This window comes from Dysidea avara, chromosome 9 (genome assembly GCF_963678975.1).
Source record: "Dysidea avara chromosome 9, odDysAvar1.4, whole genome shotgun sequence".
Classification (NCBI taxonomy): domain Eukaryota; kingdom Metazoa; phylum Porifera; class Demospongiae; order Dictyoceratida; family Dysideidae; genus Dysidea; species Dysidea avara.
Window position 1 is genome coordinate 5402860 of NC_089280.1, and position 20180 is coordinate 5423039.

Genomic DNA, 20180 nt, shown 5'->3' on the forward strand with positions numbered 1-20180 from the left:
CACCCAGCAGAGGGTGCAACTGCACAGCATTCTCTCCATGCTTATACACAAACCCAGGATTGGATGCTGTCATCTTTAGATCCCAGTGGATATGGATGGACAGTATAGGGAGTAATGGTTATGAACCAGTTCCAATGTTAGACCCTATAGTGCCTTTGGAGCCTCTAAAGTTCATAAGCTGTAATTGTAAAGGAGATTGTAGCAATCAACGGTGCAGCTGCAAGAAGAATGATGTCAAGGGTATCTCAGCATGTGGAAATTGCAAAGGCATTACATTCAAGAATGCATTGATGATGGAGAGTCCGAAGCTAGACTCCTGAGGCACATTGTTAAACTAGCCCTTAAGAAATACACAAGTTATAAAAATAATTCATCACCAATTAATAATAATAATGAGTGGGTGTGATCTTTTCGTCAATTTCATCAAGGAGTGGTTTGATGCTTGCAATATATACATAGTATGACCTCTCAAAGCAGCCATTCCCAAAAAAGGTTATGGGTAGTCCAACTTCCAGCAGCTGTCACAAGTTCTCCTATATAGGGAATTGAGAAATGTTTATGGACACCTTTACAAGTACACACTGGTGAAAGAATTTCTTGGTAAGGAATTTATTCCAGATCATGCCTGACTAATACCGTTTTCTTTAAGATCCATAAAATATAACTAGCACCTTTCACTGTTAGAAACTGTTAAAATAAACTAATAGGCGTTTATCCAAACAACTTTGGACACTCAAATGATTGCATAAGACTATGGCTACTGGTAGCACTATAGGCCAAATTTGTGTCAAGTTCTATTACTGTTAATACCACTTGACAAGACATCAAGTGTGAGATCAAGTGTTAAATCACCATAAGGATGGAAATCACATAATCCTGAAGTTATTTGGATTCTGAAATTCTGTGCTAGCCAATTAATGTGTGTTAATGACATTCATACACAAATCACCTTGGTAATGCAATGCTAGTACTCTTATTCAAATTGAAGAACAATTAGGACTGGCAGGGGTGGATCCTCCCCCTTCATAATTTTTAGTGTTGCTCATTGAACATAGATAGGCACCTTGGACATAATTCAAATGCAGTTTATGACTGTGTATATTATATAATAAATTTTTCTCTAGCAAATGTTTATCCACACAGGCATAGCATTAGAGCACCCTCTACGTTTAGAAATCAAGATACTCTAATAGAACAGTTATTTACTGTTATAAAACAGTCAAGAGTAGCATAACACTGTTTATCATTTGAAACAACTAAAACACCTGTTATAAACTGAGTTACTGACTATATTCACACCCTAGTGACCATAGAAATATTATCTGGAGATGGAAAATCATGCAGTTGCACACCACATGCCAGGATTATCTCTATATTTTTAAATATTTTGTGATGCTTGTGCAGAGGACAGTATGATGTTTCTGTTTTGTAGCTTGGTAATATTTGAACATTCAATTAAAATTTTCAACTTATTTCAGCCAAAATTAGCACCAAAATCATTTTCAAAAAGTCAATTCTTCACAATTTCCTTACAGACTTTATAGCTACTACCATCTCAGTACTATTCATGCTTCCAGCATTGAATTTTCATAATATTACAAATTTTAGTCAAAATTGCCACCAAATTCAATATCAGAAAATAGATTTTTCAAAATTTCCTTGGGGAAATCTAATACTATATATATATATATTACCTAATTCTTTCTAGCTCAGTATATAGCTACTATTAACATTCACAACTCAGCAAACTTCAGTCATAATTGCCACTAAATTCAATCTCAGAATGCTAAATTTTCAAAATTTCCTTATGGAGCAGCCTACATAGGTCTTTACACTATGCTATATAGCTAAGTCTGGTTTTTAACTCAGTAGCTATACTATTGGTATTCATATACTTCCAGTGTTAAACTATAAATCAATTTCAGTCAAAATTGCCACCAAATTCAATCTCAGAATGTTATATTTTCAAAATTTCCTGGGGTGTCATGCCCCCAGGCCACTTAGAAGGCTCATGCTTCACATTTTGCAGAGTGTATGGAAAGTGACTTCTATCTGTGTGTTCCCCCACTCATCTGAAATAACCAGCAATTACACGCGTTTTGAAATGATATGGGATCTGTATATCACCATAACTTACTTTTTGCGAAGGGGCAGTGGAGCCAGACTAAAAGAGAAAGTGATCATTAACTAAAGCTACAGAACTTTTATATATTTTTACTTTTTACTAATTTGGATGATTTTGATGGATTATTAAAGTGCTGGAAAGCTGGAAATACCAAGGCTGCCAGAATCAAGGCAACCCTCAGAGTAGGCCAGATTGACAATATAAATGGCATATATAGGATGATTATATAGATAACTCCTAAAACACATCACAGCAGATCTTATTTATGCAACCTACAGCACAAGCACAGACATGTACTACAATTAACACTCCACTTATCAGCCAACATGAAGGCAACTTTCCTAAATACAGTATTAGCATTACACCTATGCCACCTGTCGCAAGGGAGAGTCACTCCAATAGCCACAGTACATGATTTGTGACCATGTTCAAAGCAAAAGGTCAACGAACAATTCAAGCTAGGCCAATTTTTCCTGATGGGGAATGATCAAGCTGTTTCCCCAGCACAGCTAAAGCTGCATGAGTAAGTAGTACATGAAAATAATATAGCAAAAACAAATAGAACCAGATCACAAATTTCTGAAAAAGTTAACAGTCAATACCAAAAATCGATCTTGACCGGCTTTGACCGCAGTCGCAGATCGTATCATAATACAGCATCCATTTGAGTCACACCCGGCCCCTTGAGTAGATGCAATACACTAATGGTAAGAAACTTGCTTTCTCCACATTCATCAGTTCATTGACAAAATCACTGCTGGTACAATGCACTTGTGTGGCATGATGACATGTTTAATAGTACATAGATATATATCTATGAATAGTATTACTAGTATTTAATTATTATCTAATTTGTCTCTAAAGACAGGGTTGCATCAAAACGCTCAGCCTGTACAAGGGTGCTTACAAACAATATACATAACACACAATTTCATAGTTTACATTATACAGATAAGCACAGAAACAAGAAATTAACCAAAAAGATAAGTTCTCAGAGCCTTCCGAAAGGACTCCACCTTGGTGAGAGACAATATGCAGTGTGGTATAGAATTCCAAATAGACAAAACGTGAGTACCAATAAGTATTAATTGTGGCCTGTAGTGGAACTATACAAAGGGAATGTTGCCTTGTACAGGAGGACTTTAAATTGTAAAAGGAGTCGAAACATAATGAGTACCTTTTGTAAAATGTCATAGAGGAAAGACACACAAAGAAGAATTAAATGGGTTTCCAAGGTTGGCTATTGTAGTAATGAGATACAGTATTTTTGATTTATACGTCTTATGGTTTAAGACAAATGTACAGAAAAAAATAAGGCCATGCCAAGTTTCACAGATTGTTTGCCCTCTAGTGACCTGGCAGGTTGAAAAATAAATTAGGTACAACTGACTGTTTATATGAGTATCTTGATCCTGACAGGTGCAAAAGCTAAAATCCTTCCAAAATAAAGTGATGGACACCCATTTCCTTCCCCTTGCTACTACACCTGTTACTGCTTGCACAATATTATCCATATTAGCACTCTTTTTTAAGTGATCATGTGATTTACATTTATTTTTGGGTTTGCCAAAACATTGACCCACTGCATCCATGGAACATAAGATTAATTTTGTTGCGGTCTAAGGAGCCTAGAAGCAGGAGTGCCAAGAAGCTTTAAAGCAGCTGGAGCCCTGGCAAGGAAAACACACACAAACTACAAATGTGACCGGATTTGCAAAAAGGTACCTTTTTCACACACAAAATTTGACCTATTGTTTGGACTTCAAAGCTTCATAACTTTTTGATCATACCATATAATTGCTTGAAAGTTTCAATGAATGTAGCCACAGTATCTGGCTACATTTTGATACTAAGAGCAAGTTAATTGGTATAAGGAGTCATGTGTTACATTATTTTGTTTGCTGGTATGTCAAATGTGTGGAAAAGGTACCTTTTCGCAAATCCGGTCACAAATATTATTAATTAGTTTGACAGATCTGTCATATACCAGTTTTGAGGAGCAAGCATTGAAAATTCTGCATGAGCAGGATATAGCAATTCTGGCAGTTTGATCAAACAATGGCTTAATAGCCAGCTCTGGATGGTAACTTGCATGCATGAGATACATTGGTCAGCGTCACGGGTGTAAAATGCCCTAAGCAACCAACCTCAATTGTTGCAAGCTGGGCATTCAGGCCAGAACAGTAGCAAGATGCATGTGCAGATGTGTGTGTGTATGTGGTGTTTGTATGTTGCAAAGTGACCACAAACATATAACATGAGACACATACTGTAACTACAATATTGTGTAAGTGTGTTCATCATAACTGCTGTGCATACAAGGTGATGGTGTTTATGTGATAATTAGGTATAGTTGAATAGCTAGTGAATTTCTTTAGCCCAATCTTGTAGGATTTGTAGTGCTGCTTTAACAGTTTCATCAGACTACAAGATCAATATTATTATCAGTAATAAGTGATTATACAATGGTTACCTTAGCAAAATTAAACCGAATGTAGTTAGTGATGAGGTGAGCATTTTTAGAAGAGTAGAAGGCACTTGGTGGGATGGCACCTAACCCCTGCAAGAAAATGTCTGTTGGTGGGTGTGGCTGGATATCAGTTACCTTATTGGCTATCATCCACTTGCACACTTGAAAATCATAAGCCTCATCATTGTTGTCAAATGTGAGACCTACAAACACACAACAGAAAATGTGTTACATATGGTAGCACTGTATATGCATAATCATTTTCCCAACAAAAAATCAATCCAAAAAAATTAGTCCCACCTTTCATTCATGACAAATTGATAGTACTGTTTAGGTATAACCATGCTGAAAGATATCCTCATATCAGAGCAAGCTAAAATGTTTTGACAGGTTTCTATGGCGACAGAAATTTCTGATAACTGACTGACTAACTAACTGACTGACTGTATGATCCTAGTACAGACAAGCGCAGCTCAACAAAGGCTAACACAATAAGCTTGATGATTGCATAATGTTGCTTGGGGCTTATTGTCAACTTCAGCAGCTACACTACCTCCATCATACGCTTACCTTTGCTCGTGCACAAAGGTGTTGATAAATTGGTAACATGTCGGTGACATCCTGTATTGTCTACCACGTGATAATGAAATGGGAATCATCCATGAGTTAGTACCGCACTTCTACATTTGAAGTAAACGACAATATTCTGGTACAGCTCCTCCTCATATTCCACACTGTGTAGCTAACAATGTAACAAGACTGAAAACAAAGTTAGATGACCATGTTGCTTAGTAGTAATCAATGGCTGGGACAGGTGTTAAATGTGTTGTTACTTTCACAAATTCTTTAGCCATTACTCATAGTAATGCATAGTTCAATACACAGTGTTCAGGTGAACATGACAGTAATGCCCACCCACATTTAAGTCAATGCAATTTGCTCCTGTTAATTTTGTTTTTGAAAACTCTGTATGACACATAGTCAATAATTTTAGAAACTGGCCACACCTCCTTAATTAAAGGTTTATAAAAGCATTAAATTTACCTTCCCAGATGTCTATAAATGAATGGCCTCCATTCTTTTAAGTAGCTAAATTTTTTGCTCACACATCACATACAAATTCACACAGACACACAAGTATATACCCACATAACCAGCCTACCAGTTGGCTAAGGGTACACACTAAAGATACATGGGAACAGACAGTTTAGTTATTTTCATAACAAAGTGTGCATTTCCTTTAAGACAGGACTCTACAGCTGCCCAAGGCTAGGCACACTATACATCAACATTTGTAAAATTATCACTTTATAATGATGTGTAGTCTTCTAAATGACCCATACGTGTGGGTTAGAGTGAAGATAATCATGTGGACAAGGAATCTGACAGGTTACTGTCATTTCCCGTGTCATGGTGTCACAGCAGTGTGAATACGGCTATTTGATTATGGGAGGTACAGTTAAAAGTTATAGCTACATTTGTCAGGATGGATGGAGAAGTCCAGTATATAATATCACGAAATTCTGTTTTGTGCCCATCTGTTTTCTAGAGTGTTCTAAGCATGTTTTGTCTGCAACTAATTGTAGATGGACTATACCAAAGACCTCGATGGGCAAGCTTCCTTGTAGAATGGTTATTTTGTGTTATCAGTAACGTGGGTGTGGCTCATACACAAAAACCATGTCTGGTCTTTATGTTGCTGTTGCACCATTAATAGCCAACAACTTGTGGCAACTCATCACCATTGTAATCACTCAAGGCATGTTTTCAAACTGTTTTATTAATGCACCTGTTAGGCATGCTTATCAAATGAATGGAACAGTTACACTTGTGTTAGCTTAGGTGACTCCACCCACTGCAGGCTAAATGCATAAATCAATGATCAACAATGAGATTTGCAATTCGAGGTCTCTGCTAGCATGTTTTTTTTACCATTTTAAGACCCTGCTAGCAGGTATTTTAGTGGATTTTATGAAGATCTCATTATCTCCCTAAGATCAAAGCATTTTCCCATAAATTATGTTAACATACACACCTAAATTTGATGTGTTGGCCAACATGAAGTAACCTCCTTGTGGTATGATGGGGTTCATCCCAACTTCCTTCAGAGCTTTGTACACTTCATCTCTCTTGACCTGTAACATACGTGGCAGTTCCTTGAAGTAACTACCATCTTGTCCCAACACTGCTGTCTCATGTTCAATACCAACTGCAATAGCTTCCTACAAGACAAGGGAACAACAAAGTAAGAGAAATACCATCACACAAGAGTTAATAACATCCTTACCACTATTACAACAGTAATCTACAGTAATCTACTGGTATATATAACAGTAATCTTTAAGATCTTCAAAATCTACTAAGAAGGTCATTAAAATAGGTGACCGTCTCAGCGAAAACCTGTCTGGTTCGCACAAGTTTTGCCCAATACTTAATGTATTGTGGGATTCACCCATTGCCAAGACTATGGGAATTCACCTTAAAATAATTAGTTTAAACACAAAAAAACGGTCTGGAACATTGTGTACATGAATAATTCTTCAATAATTCGAGGGAATTGTACAAAGAGTTGTTGCCCTAGAGCGGGCCATTCAGTTTAAAGACAAAAGTTAAGGAGAGCCACTTCGAGAATAGTGCCACGTGAGTAACATGGCTTTGTTCCTAGTTTCTGTAGGCCTATATAAATAGACACCATGTTTCCCAAGCCAACTTTTAGTGGGTTTCTCGTGCGTTTTTGACCTTACCATGTCTGTAGATATGCAGAATTCTGCTAAATTCAATAAATTTTATTAGGTTCGCAATCCCAATGGCTATTTTCAATATGAGCACAGTAATTCCAAAACTACTCACCACAGAAGGCTGAAACTTTGGTGAACCATTCCTTGGACAATGCAGAGAAATTTAAAAAAAAATTGGAGGTTGTGCGAACTAGATGGGTTTGCACTGAGATGGTCACATCAGTAAGAGACTTCCTAGCAGAAAGACCTCAAGCATTGATTTGCTATGTTAAGAGCCTACAGCACATGACCAGTCACTCAAGCCAACATGAATTTAAAAAACAAAACAATTAGTTTATAAAAGAATTTGATTATGGGAGGTACAGTAGCTATACTGTACTTTGTAGCCATGTTTGTACAAATGGAAAGGTCCAAATTCTGTTTAGTACCCATCTGTTTTCTAAAGGTGTTTTAAGCCTGTTATCATCTTCAACTAACTATAGGTGTGGTCTGTATTCAAAACCATGCCTGGCTTTTATGCTGTGGCACCATAAATAACAACTTGTAATAACTCATGGTAATCATAATCCACTCAAGCTACATCTTCAAATTGTTTTTAGCTATACACCTGTTCTTTATACTGCTGTTACTCCATAGACAGTGGTACCATTGCTACTTCATGATCACTATCAATGATCCAAGTCTAACTTCAGGAAGCACCAATAAGGTGCAAGCTTTGATTTTCATTGAAAACATTCTCAGTTTTCCACAATTTTGCGACAATTTTCAGTGAAAAAAATTCAATCCAACAACTTCACTTATATACCCATTAAAACATCTCCATTATCTAGGAGATCATGCCCTTGGATCTTTATGTTTTCAAAACTTGCTTCAGTTATCAAAATCTACAAAGATCCTTCATTGTGTGTAGGTCTTCAACCTACACTTATTAACTCTCACTGACTGCTATTAGGGATCATGGAAGTTTGCACTTTGTCACCATAAAATATTGAATAAAAACCTGCCTCACAATGTATCTTCATGGCATCTAGGCAGTAAGCAACACATATTACTAATGAACACCGCGTCACAAGCAGCTGTAAAGCTACATCAGTAAAGACTTTGAAACACAGGGTTCCACAGAATTTAGAAACGCTCGGGCTCTGTAGTAGTACCCTTGCTTTGCTTGGGTGCCACACCACAGGGCCTTCAGGTTACTAAATTCCGTAGAATCCTTTGTTTCAAAGTCTAACCATTATTTGTTTTTTAAATTGTCAATTTAATCTAAAAATGAAGTAGGGATCTATGCTATAAATAGTGAAACAAGAGATGAATGATGGTATTATAGCATAGCTCGGTAGAAAAGTCCCTACTTTGGCATTGAACAAAATAATAATTGTTATAGCTAATGTGCCAAAGTAGGGACTTTCCCACTGAGCTATGCTGTAATACCATCATTCACCTCTTGTTTCACTGCTTTTATTGCATAGATCCCTACTTCATTTTTAAATTAACAATTATTATTTTTAAACTAGTTAGTGTAGTTTTTGTAGTAGCAAAGCTAGCTACAGTGCAACTTGTGACTGCTCTATTAGAATATATTGTTAATTGTATTAGGGTGACTGTTGTATTAGAGTATCTCAAGTCAGCCAAGGGGTGTGCAGCTAGCTATATAGACCAATAAGGGGTGAAGTCATCTTGTTTACAGTTAAGTGAATATGTAGCTAGATTGTTAAGAGGTGTGGTCTCCGTACTCTATCACTATTAGTCCACCTAGATCTTTACTTGATAGGCGTGGTCACGAACCTACTGCAAACGCAATTCCAATTGCAAAGTTGCAAATATCTTGCTAGTATACCTCTTATAGTAGCACCGGGACTGAAGTACTTCTGATATCCAACTCTAAAATAATTCTGTGGTGTCTAAATATGCTGCTGAAAGAAAGTGTTGATACGGAAAATTAATGCCTTGATATGGCTTTGATGCTTGAAGAAGACAACCAACCTGATTGAAGATAAAAGGAAAGACAAGGCACAAAGGGAACACACTCATCAGAACCCAAAAGGCACATCCTACTGGTGAGTTTGTTGTGGCGTAAAATTGTGGCCATGCTCTGCTTTGTTTGGCCTCTGGACTTGCGACTGTGGTCAGGCAGTGAGTGAGCGATCTTTTTTTAAAAATTCTACATCCGGTCACTGGTGAGTGTTCTCTTGTTTTTAACATATTAGATGAACTAATATTATTGCACAAAGGTGATTTTTGTCGTGTAAGATGCCTCTAGGATGATTTTTAAAGGTGGCATTTTAGGCGACGTGTATCACTTCCTACTTAAACAGTACTACAGTACTGTTTGATGTGTGCGTACATTACCATAATTATCACATTTGATATTACTGATAATATACTAGAACTGATGATATACCTGTAGTATAGTAGGAGCAGTAAAGCAAGAGTTAGCGTTGACTGTTTGCATGTGTTTGATGAGTCCTGCTGGCCCCACAGCCCATCCAGTCTAACATCAACTACAAAGTGAACACTACACATGTACAGTGAGATGGATACCTTCCATCCTGTCATACTGAATGTCTTCCCTGCACTACCAATAGTGATAGTCCTGTCCCACATCCCGGGTAGTGTGGCTGTAGAGTAGTATCTTAAACCCACAATCAGTTGTACATTGGTCACTGACCAATTTTAGTGAACACATTATCATCATAGATCAGCCACTCATACACCTCATCACTGATACACAACACATTGTACTTGTGACACATCTCAGCCATCATCTCCAACTCTGACCGGGTGAATATCTGTAAAGACAAGTAGTATATTGAATTTGAGTAGTATACGAAGAATTATCATTTATGATGGGTGAACTAGCACATACCATATAAAGAATCAGTGGTGCCATATTATAGAGTAGTTGCAAAACAAAACAACATGTCCATTTTGAGGCTCACTTCTGCCATTATTCAGTGTTACTAAGTGGTGGGGGAAGGTATGAAAAGTTTAGGGGGCTGAGTACAGTTATTGTGGCTATACATGCATCAAACATGCTCTCCTTCTAGGGGGATCTAGGGGCTTCCCCCTCCCCCCCCAAGAAATTTTTTGAAAATTAAGTGCTATGGAATTGAATCTGGAGGCAGTTTTAGCCAATAATCTGAATCACAGTAATGCTAGAGTAATAGTCATAAAACAAGTAAGCATTGCTATAATTTAGCATTAAATACTCAAACTATGAACCACTACAGTGATCCTGTAAGCATGCTTACAAGCGTATACAGTGTTGATCGTGTGATACATCTTATGACGTCACAAAACACATTTGTTGGGGAGGGGGGGCTTTGCCCCTGCTTTTTGAAAGGGGGCTTTAGCCCCTGTAGCCCCCACCTTCCGGCACTGTTATTAACAAATTAAAGTAGTCCACTCATTACGGAAATTGTGGACAATTCTCATAATACAAAAGCAATTACAGTACTACACATGAATCAACATCTACCCAGCCAAGCATAGAATAATTCCATAGTAGTTATATAAAAGCTAATGGCTTGGTTAATGTTGCTTAGGCCCTAGACATGTCTTTTCTTTACCTACCACAGCATACATCATGGACTTACCTTTGTCCTCCTAAGTGTCCTATTACTATTCCACTATACACTGAGGTAATAGTTAAAGAGTGTACGTACTATAGGTAGGAAACCTCTTTATGACCTCTAGCTACTAACGTTAAATCATGAAACTTCTTATTTCATACAAACAACATCAAACCTGATAAATGTTTTTTATTTTTATTTTATTATACTGGCTAGCATGAGATCCTCTACTGTATACTTCATTACCTTCCCCAGTGGATTATTGGGAGTATTGATAATGAACAGTTTAGTCTTGGGGCTGAAGGCAGCTTCTAACTCAGCAGGATCAAGTACCCAGTCAGCTGATGAGGTAGCACCATTTTTCTGTAGCGAAAATAAGAACTAAATTATCATGATGATCATACTAAAATACACATTATGTAGCACACAACAACATAAAGTGTACAATATGATAAACACATTAATTGTACTGTTGGTAGTTTACTGAGCACATACAGTTTTACTACTGAGTAGTGATGTGTTATAGTCATATCAATTATCATACCGTATTTCCTCATATAAAAGCTGCATTCAATTAAATGCCTGTCTCAATTATAAGTCAGGGGTTTCCAATTATAAGCCAGGGGTTTCCAATTATAAGCCAGGGGTTTCCAATTATAAGCCAGGGGGTTTCCAGCACTTTTGGAAAATAAGCACTCGGTCTCAAATAGAGGCCTGGGCTATTACTTGAGTCTACTGTTAATGGTTTTAATTGTTTCCCTTGTTGCTGCTGCATCTTCATACTTGAATTTATGAGGGATGAAGGTACTACGACTAATCATGTGAGTGGTCCGGGCAAGTCTGCATGCTTTGCAGATAGCTTTGTATGATACAACTATTTTCCAATCATTTTAAGCCTTTACTACAGTTAGTCAACACACCATATCACTGCTTTCTATGTTTACCATTGCAGTAATTCCATTCTACCACCACCCGAATTCAATTAAACACTGAGCATCGGTTGAAATAAATTCCTGGTCTCAAATCATTTACAGGCTGGATCAAAAATGATGGGAAGGAAATAAAAGCCCGGGATTTTATACGAGGAAATACGGTACATCATGATAATTATCACATCATCATAAAGGTACATGATAGACAATGTATAAATATTTCATGTTACAGAACATAGACACATTTTCACAGTACAATACAAATAACTCGAGAATTTATGGGACATGACAAACTGGAAGTCACGGTTAGGATGCCACAGATGGGGGGGTAATTTTATTACTATTATTATTAATGCTTTGCAGTGACCAGCACTGAAGGTTTACAGCAACTTGTGCTACATATTTGTTTCACTTACATAAAATTTTGTTAATCTTTTTTTAGTGTAGGCTACCTACTGGTACAGACATACCTTTAAGCAATCTGTGACACAAGCCATACAGGTCACACGGGTGGTGGTATTGGTACTGAAGTGTATGTCATTAGAAAATGACTGAGGACTTCATATGTAGCCTCCAGAGCTCTCAAGCCACTCAAAGTGATAGAAAAATACACATACAAGTTAGCTGAGCAACTGTCCAAGGATATCATGTCTCTACCTCCATGCTCCAGCTGGCCAACAGAATTCTAAGGTTCCAGTATGTTCCCAGTACGTATCGCAGAAACATACCTCTAAAAACCTACCCGAAAAAGTAGCTTGAGAAACTCTGTGGTTTGGCTATAGCACAAATGTGGTGTGGCTATCAATTCATGGTGTGTGTGAAGATCAAAACTCGATAACAGAGAATATCAGCATTCATACATACTTCATGATACCAAGAGTTAACTCTCTTATTATTAACTCTTGATGATACACTTACAGGTCTAAGAGGCACTGGTTTGAGTACTCCACCTGCCATCTTGGTCATTGGAGAATAACAGTCAAAGAATGGTTCTATCACTACCACCTTCAAGGAAAATGATGAGCCCCACCCACATTACCAGCCACACCCACCTCATCTCCTGGATGAACAAAAGACTGGAATGAGTAGAACAGAGCATTATAACTACCAATAGTTGTGATGATCTGTGTGGAATAATTTAGATCAACTCAAACATCATGATTACAGAGGGTGTACGTAAGCCGACCCTCTATAATCTATAACATGTACAAAGTATTATTCATCTACCTCACTCATCCCATCAATATCACGATTATACACTTTACTGAACATGTTGGCTAGAGCTTTAACCAATCGTGGATGACCCTGTGATGACAATAGTGATCACACAAAAATTAACAATGACACACCCACTTGTGACCGAGTGTACTGGTGGATTAATGGCTTCCCTGATGCTTCCTTAAGAGCTTCAACAATGTAGTCTGGTGGAGCAAAGTCAGGAAATCCCTTCATGGAGTAACAAGCACATTTTAAAAATTTTCACAATACAATACTGTATACCCGGAAATTTTATCACATGAAAGTTATGTGTGTCATACAAACTTCAACTCACTTTATTGATAAATTACTGTGGCTCCTGGTGTGTGATACTTGTAGGCATAAGTGAACAATATACTTACAAGTAATAGTTGTATCATGTTCCCTCGTGATTTGCCTGATATGTACACCCAAGCTCGAGGGCCGTTAGGCCCGAGAGCGTGGGTGTACATATCAGGCAAATCACCCGAGAGCGTGGGTGTACATATCAGGCAAATCACCCGAGAGCGTGGGTGTACATATCAGGCAAATCACCCGAGAGCGTGGGTGTACATATCAGGCAAATCACCCGAGAGCGTGGGTGTACATATCAGGCAAATCACCCGAGAGCGTGGGTGTACATATCAGGCAAATCACCCGAGAGCGTGGGTGTACATATCAGGCAAATCACCCGAGAGCGTGGGTGTACATATCAGGCAAATCACCCGAGAGCGTGGGTGTACATATCAGGCAAATCATGAGGGCACGTGATACAACTGATATGTACCATGTAGGCTAATAGCCTACTGTGGTGGGCGACTAATCACCCAAGCCAATACAAGGCAACCCGCTGGATTTATTATATAGAGAGTCTTGTAAAATTCGATTATGGGTCAGCAGTAAGTAACGTTGCAGTTACGTTTGTTAATATAAATGGAAAAATCCTATAAATATCATGGAAACACTCAATTTTGCAATTTAACAAGTACTGCAAAGTTGCTACATCATTTAACCACTGTTTACAATGTTTTCTAAACATCCAGAGGGGTAAGCTTCACTGTAGAGTGGTTACCTCGTGATATACGAAAAGTGGGCGTGGTACATAATCAAACACACGGACACGCTATTGTAAATTAACCATGACACTAGTTCTCACCTTAAACTTCTGTTTGTCAACTCATGGGTGGTAAGGTCGAATCACCTCCATCTGAGTGCCGTAGAATACAAAATCGGATTCATGGTTTTCATCACGTGAGCAATAATAAACTCCCACAATCGAATACTGCCAGGATTCTTATAAAAACAAACAACGTTACCTCGCCAGATATCAAGGCCATGGTTTATGAGATATATACCCTGGAATTCTCCTTTGAAGTTAGGTGGTTTCATGGTACATGGAGTATCTTGGTATCACATATTCCCAATATTAAAGTGGGCATGCATATGGCTCACGAAAGAAGCTGGTCTACTGCAAGACTAGACTATGAAGAGATTGCCACTGCTGTGCTACTTGGTTGTTTAGACAATCTGTATAACACTTGAAGTAAAAATCAATCCAGACCCTTCATAGCTGTGTGGCAAAGAATAAAAATCTTCAAACAAAGAAATGATGAAGGTAAACTTTATTTCTACCACATCAAAAATAAGGGCCCATAATTCATGTACCTTTTGCTGTAAAAAATGAAAAAAAAATTTCTTACTCTGCACTAACAGGTAAACCCAATGGTTTTATTTAGTTTCAGTGTATACAGAAGTGATTAAAACATGCGTAAAATATTTATGTAGCACGTATACTTTAATCCGGTTTATTTTTGTATATTTAATAGCAAATTAGTATTTTGCAGAAACGGCTCATTTTTGCTCAGAGGATCACATAATGACACATATATGTTTAATGTTCCATCAATTTATTTCCCTGTGTAATGACTTGCTTATATTTTTTCTTTATACATAGCATGCGTAATTTCACCACAGATGTGTACTTGTGCAAGTTAAACGGGTTTTTACTGAGAGGTCACAAGTGATGTGACAAGTGGTATAACAGTCGTACAGAGGAGGGTGGAAGCAGTTTAAGCGCCATTAAAATGAAGTACACAAAACCATTGGTTTTCTGATTAAATAAAATGTAGGAACAATGTATCAAAGTGTAACATCATTGCTTTGTTTAGAAGAAACATTGTTGACTATTGTAAGAATCACTATAGGCATGAAATAGTGTTTCATAAGATCTGTCTAGAAAACGAAGCACTTTTACAAAATACATCATGTAATGTGCGCTCCAAACAAACTACGCAATCAACATAATATTATTTTAAAGCAGTGCCTAAAATGCTTTTTCCCTCCTCTGATAGCCATGATGATAGCAGAGTTTTACCATTGGAACAAACACAACCTTTTGTATCTGTATTATAGTGTTCAACCATGGACATGATCATGCACGGATGTACATATCATGTAACATGTATGATACGGCATGTACATACACCATACGGCATGTACATACACCATACGGCATGTACATACACCATACGTACTTCAAGACAGGATTTTAAAAATAATCAGAAGGTTTGCTTACTAGGGACCTGAAGTAAGGCTACAACATGTGAACATAACATTAAAGTCTAGGCCACACAGCCTGGGATCCAGGATTGTATTCTACATTCAACCGGCACAGCAGTTAATAGCACAACTTCTCATGTTTCATAAAGGTCATTAATGACTTAAAGTAAACCTATCAAGGTCATATTCCACCTATCACAGGTCAGGCAGTCTGTGAGAACTTGTATAGTGGATTAATTCATCTCCCGTCGTCAATATAAGTACTTCACATACATTGAAATTGGGTCCACAAACATCACTGTTAAACAACTTCTCTCAATACGAACATTAGAAATTGTCTTGGGCTACCTCACATGAATCACCCTAACGAACCTCACCTTAGTCCGACCCCTCAAAATATGTGAAATGTTAAACCACTTACAGTTATTATTGACGTAGGACCACAAAATTAGTTTATTCAATTCAAGAGTTATACTGTATGGCAGGATAGTGGTGAGGTTGAACCAGACTTGCAGTTATAACAATAATGAAGATTTGTGAACACGCCAACAGCAATAAACATAAAGTTTTCATCCTTGAAAACTGTATGGTACATATGTAATACTATATGTACACATGTTGCAGTTCCCCAATGACATGTTGATTAGTATTGAATGTACAAGGCGGAAGATATATGATGCACTTCGACTATCAGTAAAGAACTTACTTGGCCCAAGTTGACTGGCTGATATTTGGATACTAGAGACACAAACTCCACCCTGCATGTGAATAACAGTTGATTGAAACGTGCACACTCACTGTGTAACTCACCAAACGTTTTTGTCGATGCCCTCCAGTCTCGCTGCAGGCTACACATCGCGATCGAGTTACCCTCAAGCAATATACACCATTATCCGACTTACCGCGAACTTCTCCGATATCGAGCTACTGGCCATGGTCCGCACCAAAGGATTAGTGTTCCTAGCAGTGACTACGAGCTGTCTAAATCCCCTGTAAACGATATCACGTGCTCATGATCAACTAAGCAGAGGACATACAACTACAGAAGACAAGTTACACCACACAATTCGAATAGTATAAATACCAATGATGAATAACCATATTACTTCGCACAGGCCACACGATAATAGTGAACGATTTGCATACACGCCCAAACTCAACTTCTTACCTCAAGAACATCCTTCGTTAATTTTAATTAATCCACGGATTTACACTGTATTTATAAATACGCACAAGAAAAATATATTAGGCATTTCATTGTCGACTTTTGCTTGTGAATGTATGAAGTTAACATGAACAACAAAAGATGATTTTATCACTTATATAATTGTTTGACTTGTTCTACAGAGCTGCTCCAACTTGTTGACCACTTCTGCTCATTGATCTCCTCATCTGTCTTAACACCTTCCCACTGACGTAACCTCTCCTTGTACTGGCTCACATGATCCTATTATCATTGTATCATGTGATGCTCTATGGTCACCTGATAGAGTTGATCCCTTGATGTAATGACTGCACCATGAACTGATGTTGATTTCTTGCTCTTTGGCACTGCTACCACCGTACGATCAAGCTGTACATCATAATCATACAGAGTGGTCAAATATTTGCAGTATCATTGGTAACAGTACTCACAATACAAGAATTAGCAATGAACTAACAATCAGTATTGGTTAGCTAATGTTTTATATAATATATTGTTAAGTGCTATCCCACTAGGGGCCTGTGAGAAGGTGAGGCCTGTAAATACAGGGAGTCAGAAACATGTATCTAAAACTGTGAAGAATACAGAGAAAAAATCCTAGACCCAGTAGTGACTTGATCCCCCACAACATGCAATCCAGGCATATGCCAAGGGATATGAGACAAATCATTTTGTCACTGATGGTTTCCCCATTGTTAATGTACAGTTATCTAACTAACTATTGGTCAACAGTTAACTGCTTTCACTCACACATACACAATTGTGGAGAGACCACTTGCCTTCAAAAAAATTTAATAACATGACTGACAATTCCTTTTACTCTAATAAAGCAGTCAGGACCACTCTAATAAAACAGTCACTAGACCTCACATTACCAAACTATATGTCTCTGATGGTATGGTGTACTGCATTAGAAAAGACAGTGGCCTACATCACATGGAGGGCACATGATATTAGCTAAACACCTCATAAAAAGTAGCACAGGTAATTAATTAGTACACTGTTTAATACCCAAGACATCAACACGTCTGCCAATTTTACACAACATACATTTTCACCACACAAGATGTTACCTTAAATGGCAGGTTGCCAGTAGCTAGTGGTGGCCAGTCAACACCAGTCTTACTAGTTGTTCTAGTACCAGTAACATCAGTTACTGTAATAACATGTGTAGTGTACCAGTAATAATGTGTGATGGGCATCGTTACCATTAGGGTCACTGTCTTGTTTCATGTGTTGTCTCGGTAACTGTTCTAACTCTGGCCTCTCACAATACTTGTTACCTAGTGGACAAACATCAAGATAAATATCAACAGTAATAGCATGGTGGAATAATGATCAACATCAAAATCATGATCAATTAACATTCATGTATCATGATCAACATGACAATCAGTCAGTAAGACACTGATCAAGGCATTACCTCCACTGATCACATCATCAATAGTAATACAATCATCAAGTGATGTCAACAATGACTGAGTCTTACTAACTAACTCCATCACAAATAACTCCAAGTGTTCCTTCTCTTTGTTCTATACATTATAATGTACTCCACAATACACACACTACTACTATACAATGACCTGTATGGCTAACAAGTGATCATTGATAGTGTCCAGTGTCTTTTGGTGTCTATCAGCTTCTTGTTCACAAAGAATGGATAACTCTTTAGCATTATTAGGGTGACCTAGTGCTGGTCTGAGGGATGATCTGTGTTGTACCTTTACGGGTATAAAAACTATAACTATCAATAAGATGATCGTATTAATGAGAGCCACTTTCGTGGGGCCTACTTGACATGGTCACTATTGGTAAATTGAGGTGATCTTATTAATGAAGTCATGAGTACACCTTAAGTGGGACATACTTAAAATGGTCACAATAATAAATTGACAAGAGAACTTTACTACATTATCACACTTACTTGTTGTACTTGTGAAGACTTCAAGTATTGTTGATGATCCTTGTCCAGTTGTCCAGTATCATTATTACACAATACAGTGTGTCTATTAGTAACATCTGATAATATTATTAGTGGTAGTCCCATTAGTATTGTCATCAGTTCTCTCAGTTGACTATTAAACTCTACAATAGTATACAACAATAGATCTGATATATTATGTTATGTATGTGACTGGATTATTGCACACACTACTTGAGAAACCACAGCCTTATTAAACCAGGCGCACGCCCACAGCCGGCCTTCGGCCGGCTGTGGGCGTGCGCCTGGTTTACTGAAATTGTTTTCGTAAAAGTGTGTGTGTGTACCTATCTACCTATCTACCTATCTACCTATCTACCTATGTTTGTCCGTACGCACCCACGTGAGCAAAATCGTTTAATAATGGTAAAAGCAGCTTTTACGTAAGAAGTAAAAGTGAAATGAAGTCTGTATTAAATTTCTGCACTGGTGAACTTTGCTCTGAGGTGGTTTCTTTTTGGCGGACTGAAATACGGGTGTGGTGACTTTCCTCAGACTACCTTCCCTTTGAGGTTTTCAGGCATTTAGCAACTGAAAAACAACGGTGCAGGCCTTGTACACTGCCAGGAATAGCCTATTGCTTCAAGGGGGCGTATCCCTTACGTACGTGAACGAAAATGAAGAGCAGCTTTGAGGCTTTGTCAAGAGAATTTGTGGGAAAAAACACGTTAGTCACACTATAAAACAGTTTAGAAGATAGTTTTGTGCGTAATATGTTCGTAAAAGCGGTTTATTTAACAAACGCTAGCAACATAATTGAATGAATTACGAATATTTCATGAATTACGAAATACGAGAAATAGCTAATTATATTATTGCACAACCCAAACTACCCTATTGTAAAGTAGTAATACATAGTTGGTTAATTCATAGTAGTATATACTGTCTATGGTTATTCCAGATGAGTTAGCTAGCTGCATGGCGCCTGGTTTTTAGAAGTAGCACAACATCAACTTGTTTCTATACTTTTCTCTGCAATGTTTTCCTTATGTATGCTCTAGGTGATTTGCAACCAACTTTGCGTGTGTGTGTGTGTCTGTGCGTGCATGTGTGTGTGCATTCATGCATGCATGCAATATTCATATATATAATTCACACACACACACACACGCACACACACACACACACACACACACACACACACACACACACACACACACACACACACACACACACACACACACACACACACACACACACACAGATCTAGAGGTCATACCATCAATACATTCCCTGCTGTACTCCTCTGCCTGTAGTTGGTAGGAGTGTAGTCATTCTATCAGGGAATCCATACAAGCCTCAAAAGTGTCAGGAATATCATCCGGTCTGGTTGAAGGGGATGCCCCCTTAGTACGGTAGT

The 20180-nt window shown here is 37.9% G+C and overlaps 2 protein-coding genes across 6 annotated transcripts; both read right to left on the reverse strand.

Annotated features, from left to right (window-relative positions):
* Positions 1-4364: 4364 nt before the first annotated feature.
* LOC136266908 (kynurenine--oxoglutarate transaminase 3-like) lies at positions 4365-16857 on the reverse strand. 3 transcript variants are annotated; one of them, XM_066061935.1, is made up of 16 exons: positions 16801-16857; positions 16535-16622; positions 16443-16480; positions 16339-16390; positions 13191-13283; positions 13065-13142; positions 12890-12961; positions 12756-12842; positions 11152-11268; positions 10002-10122; positions 9875-9951; positions 9735-9824; positions 6631-6817; positions 4731-4798; positions 4599-4685; positions 4365-4549 (listed from the first exon to the last, which is right to left on the reverse strand). In XM_066061935.1, the coding sequence occupies exons 1-16, from the start codon at positions 16809-16811 to the stop codon at positions 4487-4489; spliced, it is 1329 nt and encodes a 442-aa protein (XP_065918007.1). In that variant the 5' UTR covers positions 16812-16857; the 3' UTR covers positions 4365-4486. The 3 variants fall into 3 exon arrangements, with proteins under 3 accessions (XP_065918007.1, XP_065918005.1, XP_065918006.1); XM_066061933.1 differs by having other exon boundaries at positions 16739-16808; XM_066061934.1 differs by lacking the exon at positions 16801-16857 and adding an exon at positions 16717-16748.
* LOC136266909 (coiled-coil domain-containing protein 180-like) lies at positions 16802-20180 on the reverse strand. 3 transcript variants are annotated; one of them, XM_066061938.1, is made up of 8 exons: positions 20040-20180; positions 18764-18924; positions 18423-18560; positions 18260-18371; positions 18045-18119; positions 17910-17992; positions 17116-17205; positions 16802-17064 (listed from the first exon to the last, which is right to left on the reverse strand). In XM_066061938.1, exons 2-8 carry the CDS (start codon positions 18896-18898, stop codon positions 16948-16950), a joined length of 750 nt encoding a protein of 249 aa, XP_065918010.1. In that variant the 5' UTR covers positions 18899-18924; positions 20040-20180; the 3' UTR covers positions 16802-16947. The 3 variants fall into 3 exon arrangements, with proteins under 3 accessions (XP_065918010.1, XP_065918008.1, XP_065918009.1); XM_066061936.1 differs by having other exon boundaries at positions 16802-17079; XM_066061937.1 differs by having other exon boundaries at positions 16802-17079; positions 18764-18923; positions 20026-20167.

Coding starts and splice junctions, on each gene's coding strand:
- LOC136266908 (XM_066061933.1), bottom strand. CDS start 16,776: ATGCAAATCGTTCACTATTATCGTGTGGCCTGTGCGAA. Junction 9,952..10,001: donor TAATGTGTTCACTAAAATTG/GTCAGTGACCAA, acceptor ACTACTCTACAG/CCACACTACCCGGGATGTGG. Junction 6,818..9,734: donor CTGCTCCTACTATACTACAG/GTATATCATCAG, acceptor CTTGTCTTGTAG/GAAGCTATTGCAGTTGGTAT.
- LOC136266909 (XM_066061936.1), bottom strand. CDS start 18,898: ATGACAATACTAATGGGACTACCACTAATAATATTATCAGATGTTACT. Junction 18,120..18,259: donor TGATGATGTGATCAGTGGAG/GTAATGCCTTGA, acceptor TTTGTCCACTAG/GTAACAAGTATTGTGAGAGG. Junction 17,993..18,044: donor ACAAGACAGTGACCCTAATG/GTAACGATGCCC, acceptor ATGTTATTACAG/TAACTGATGTTACTGGTACT.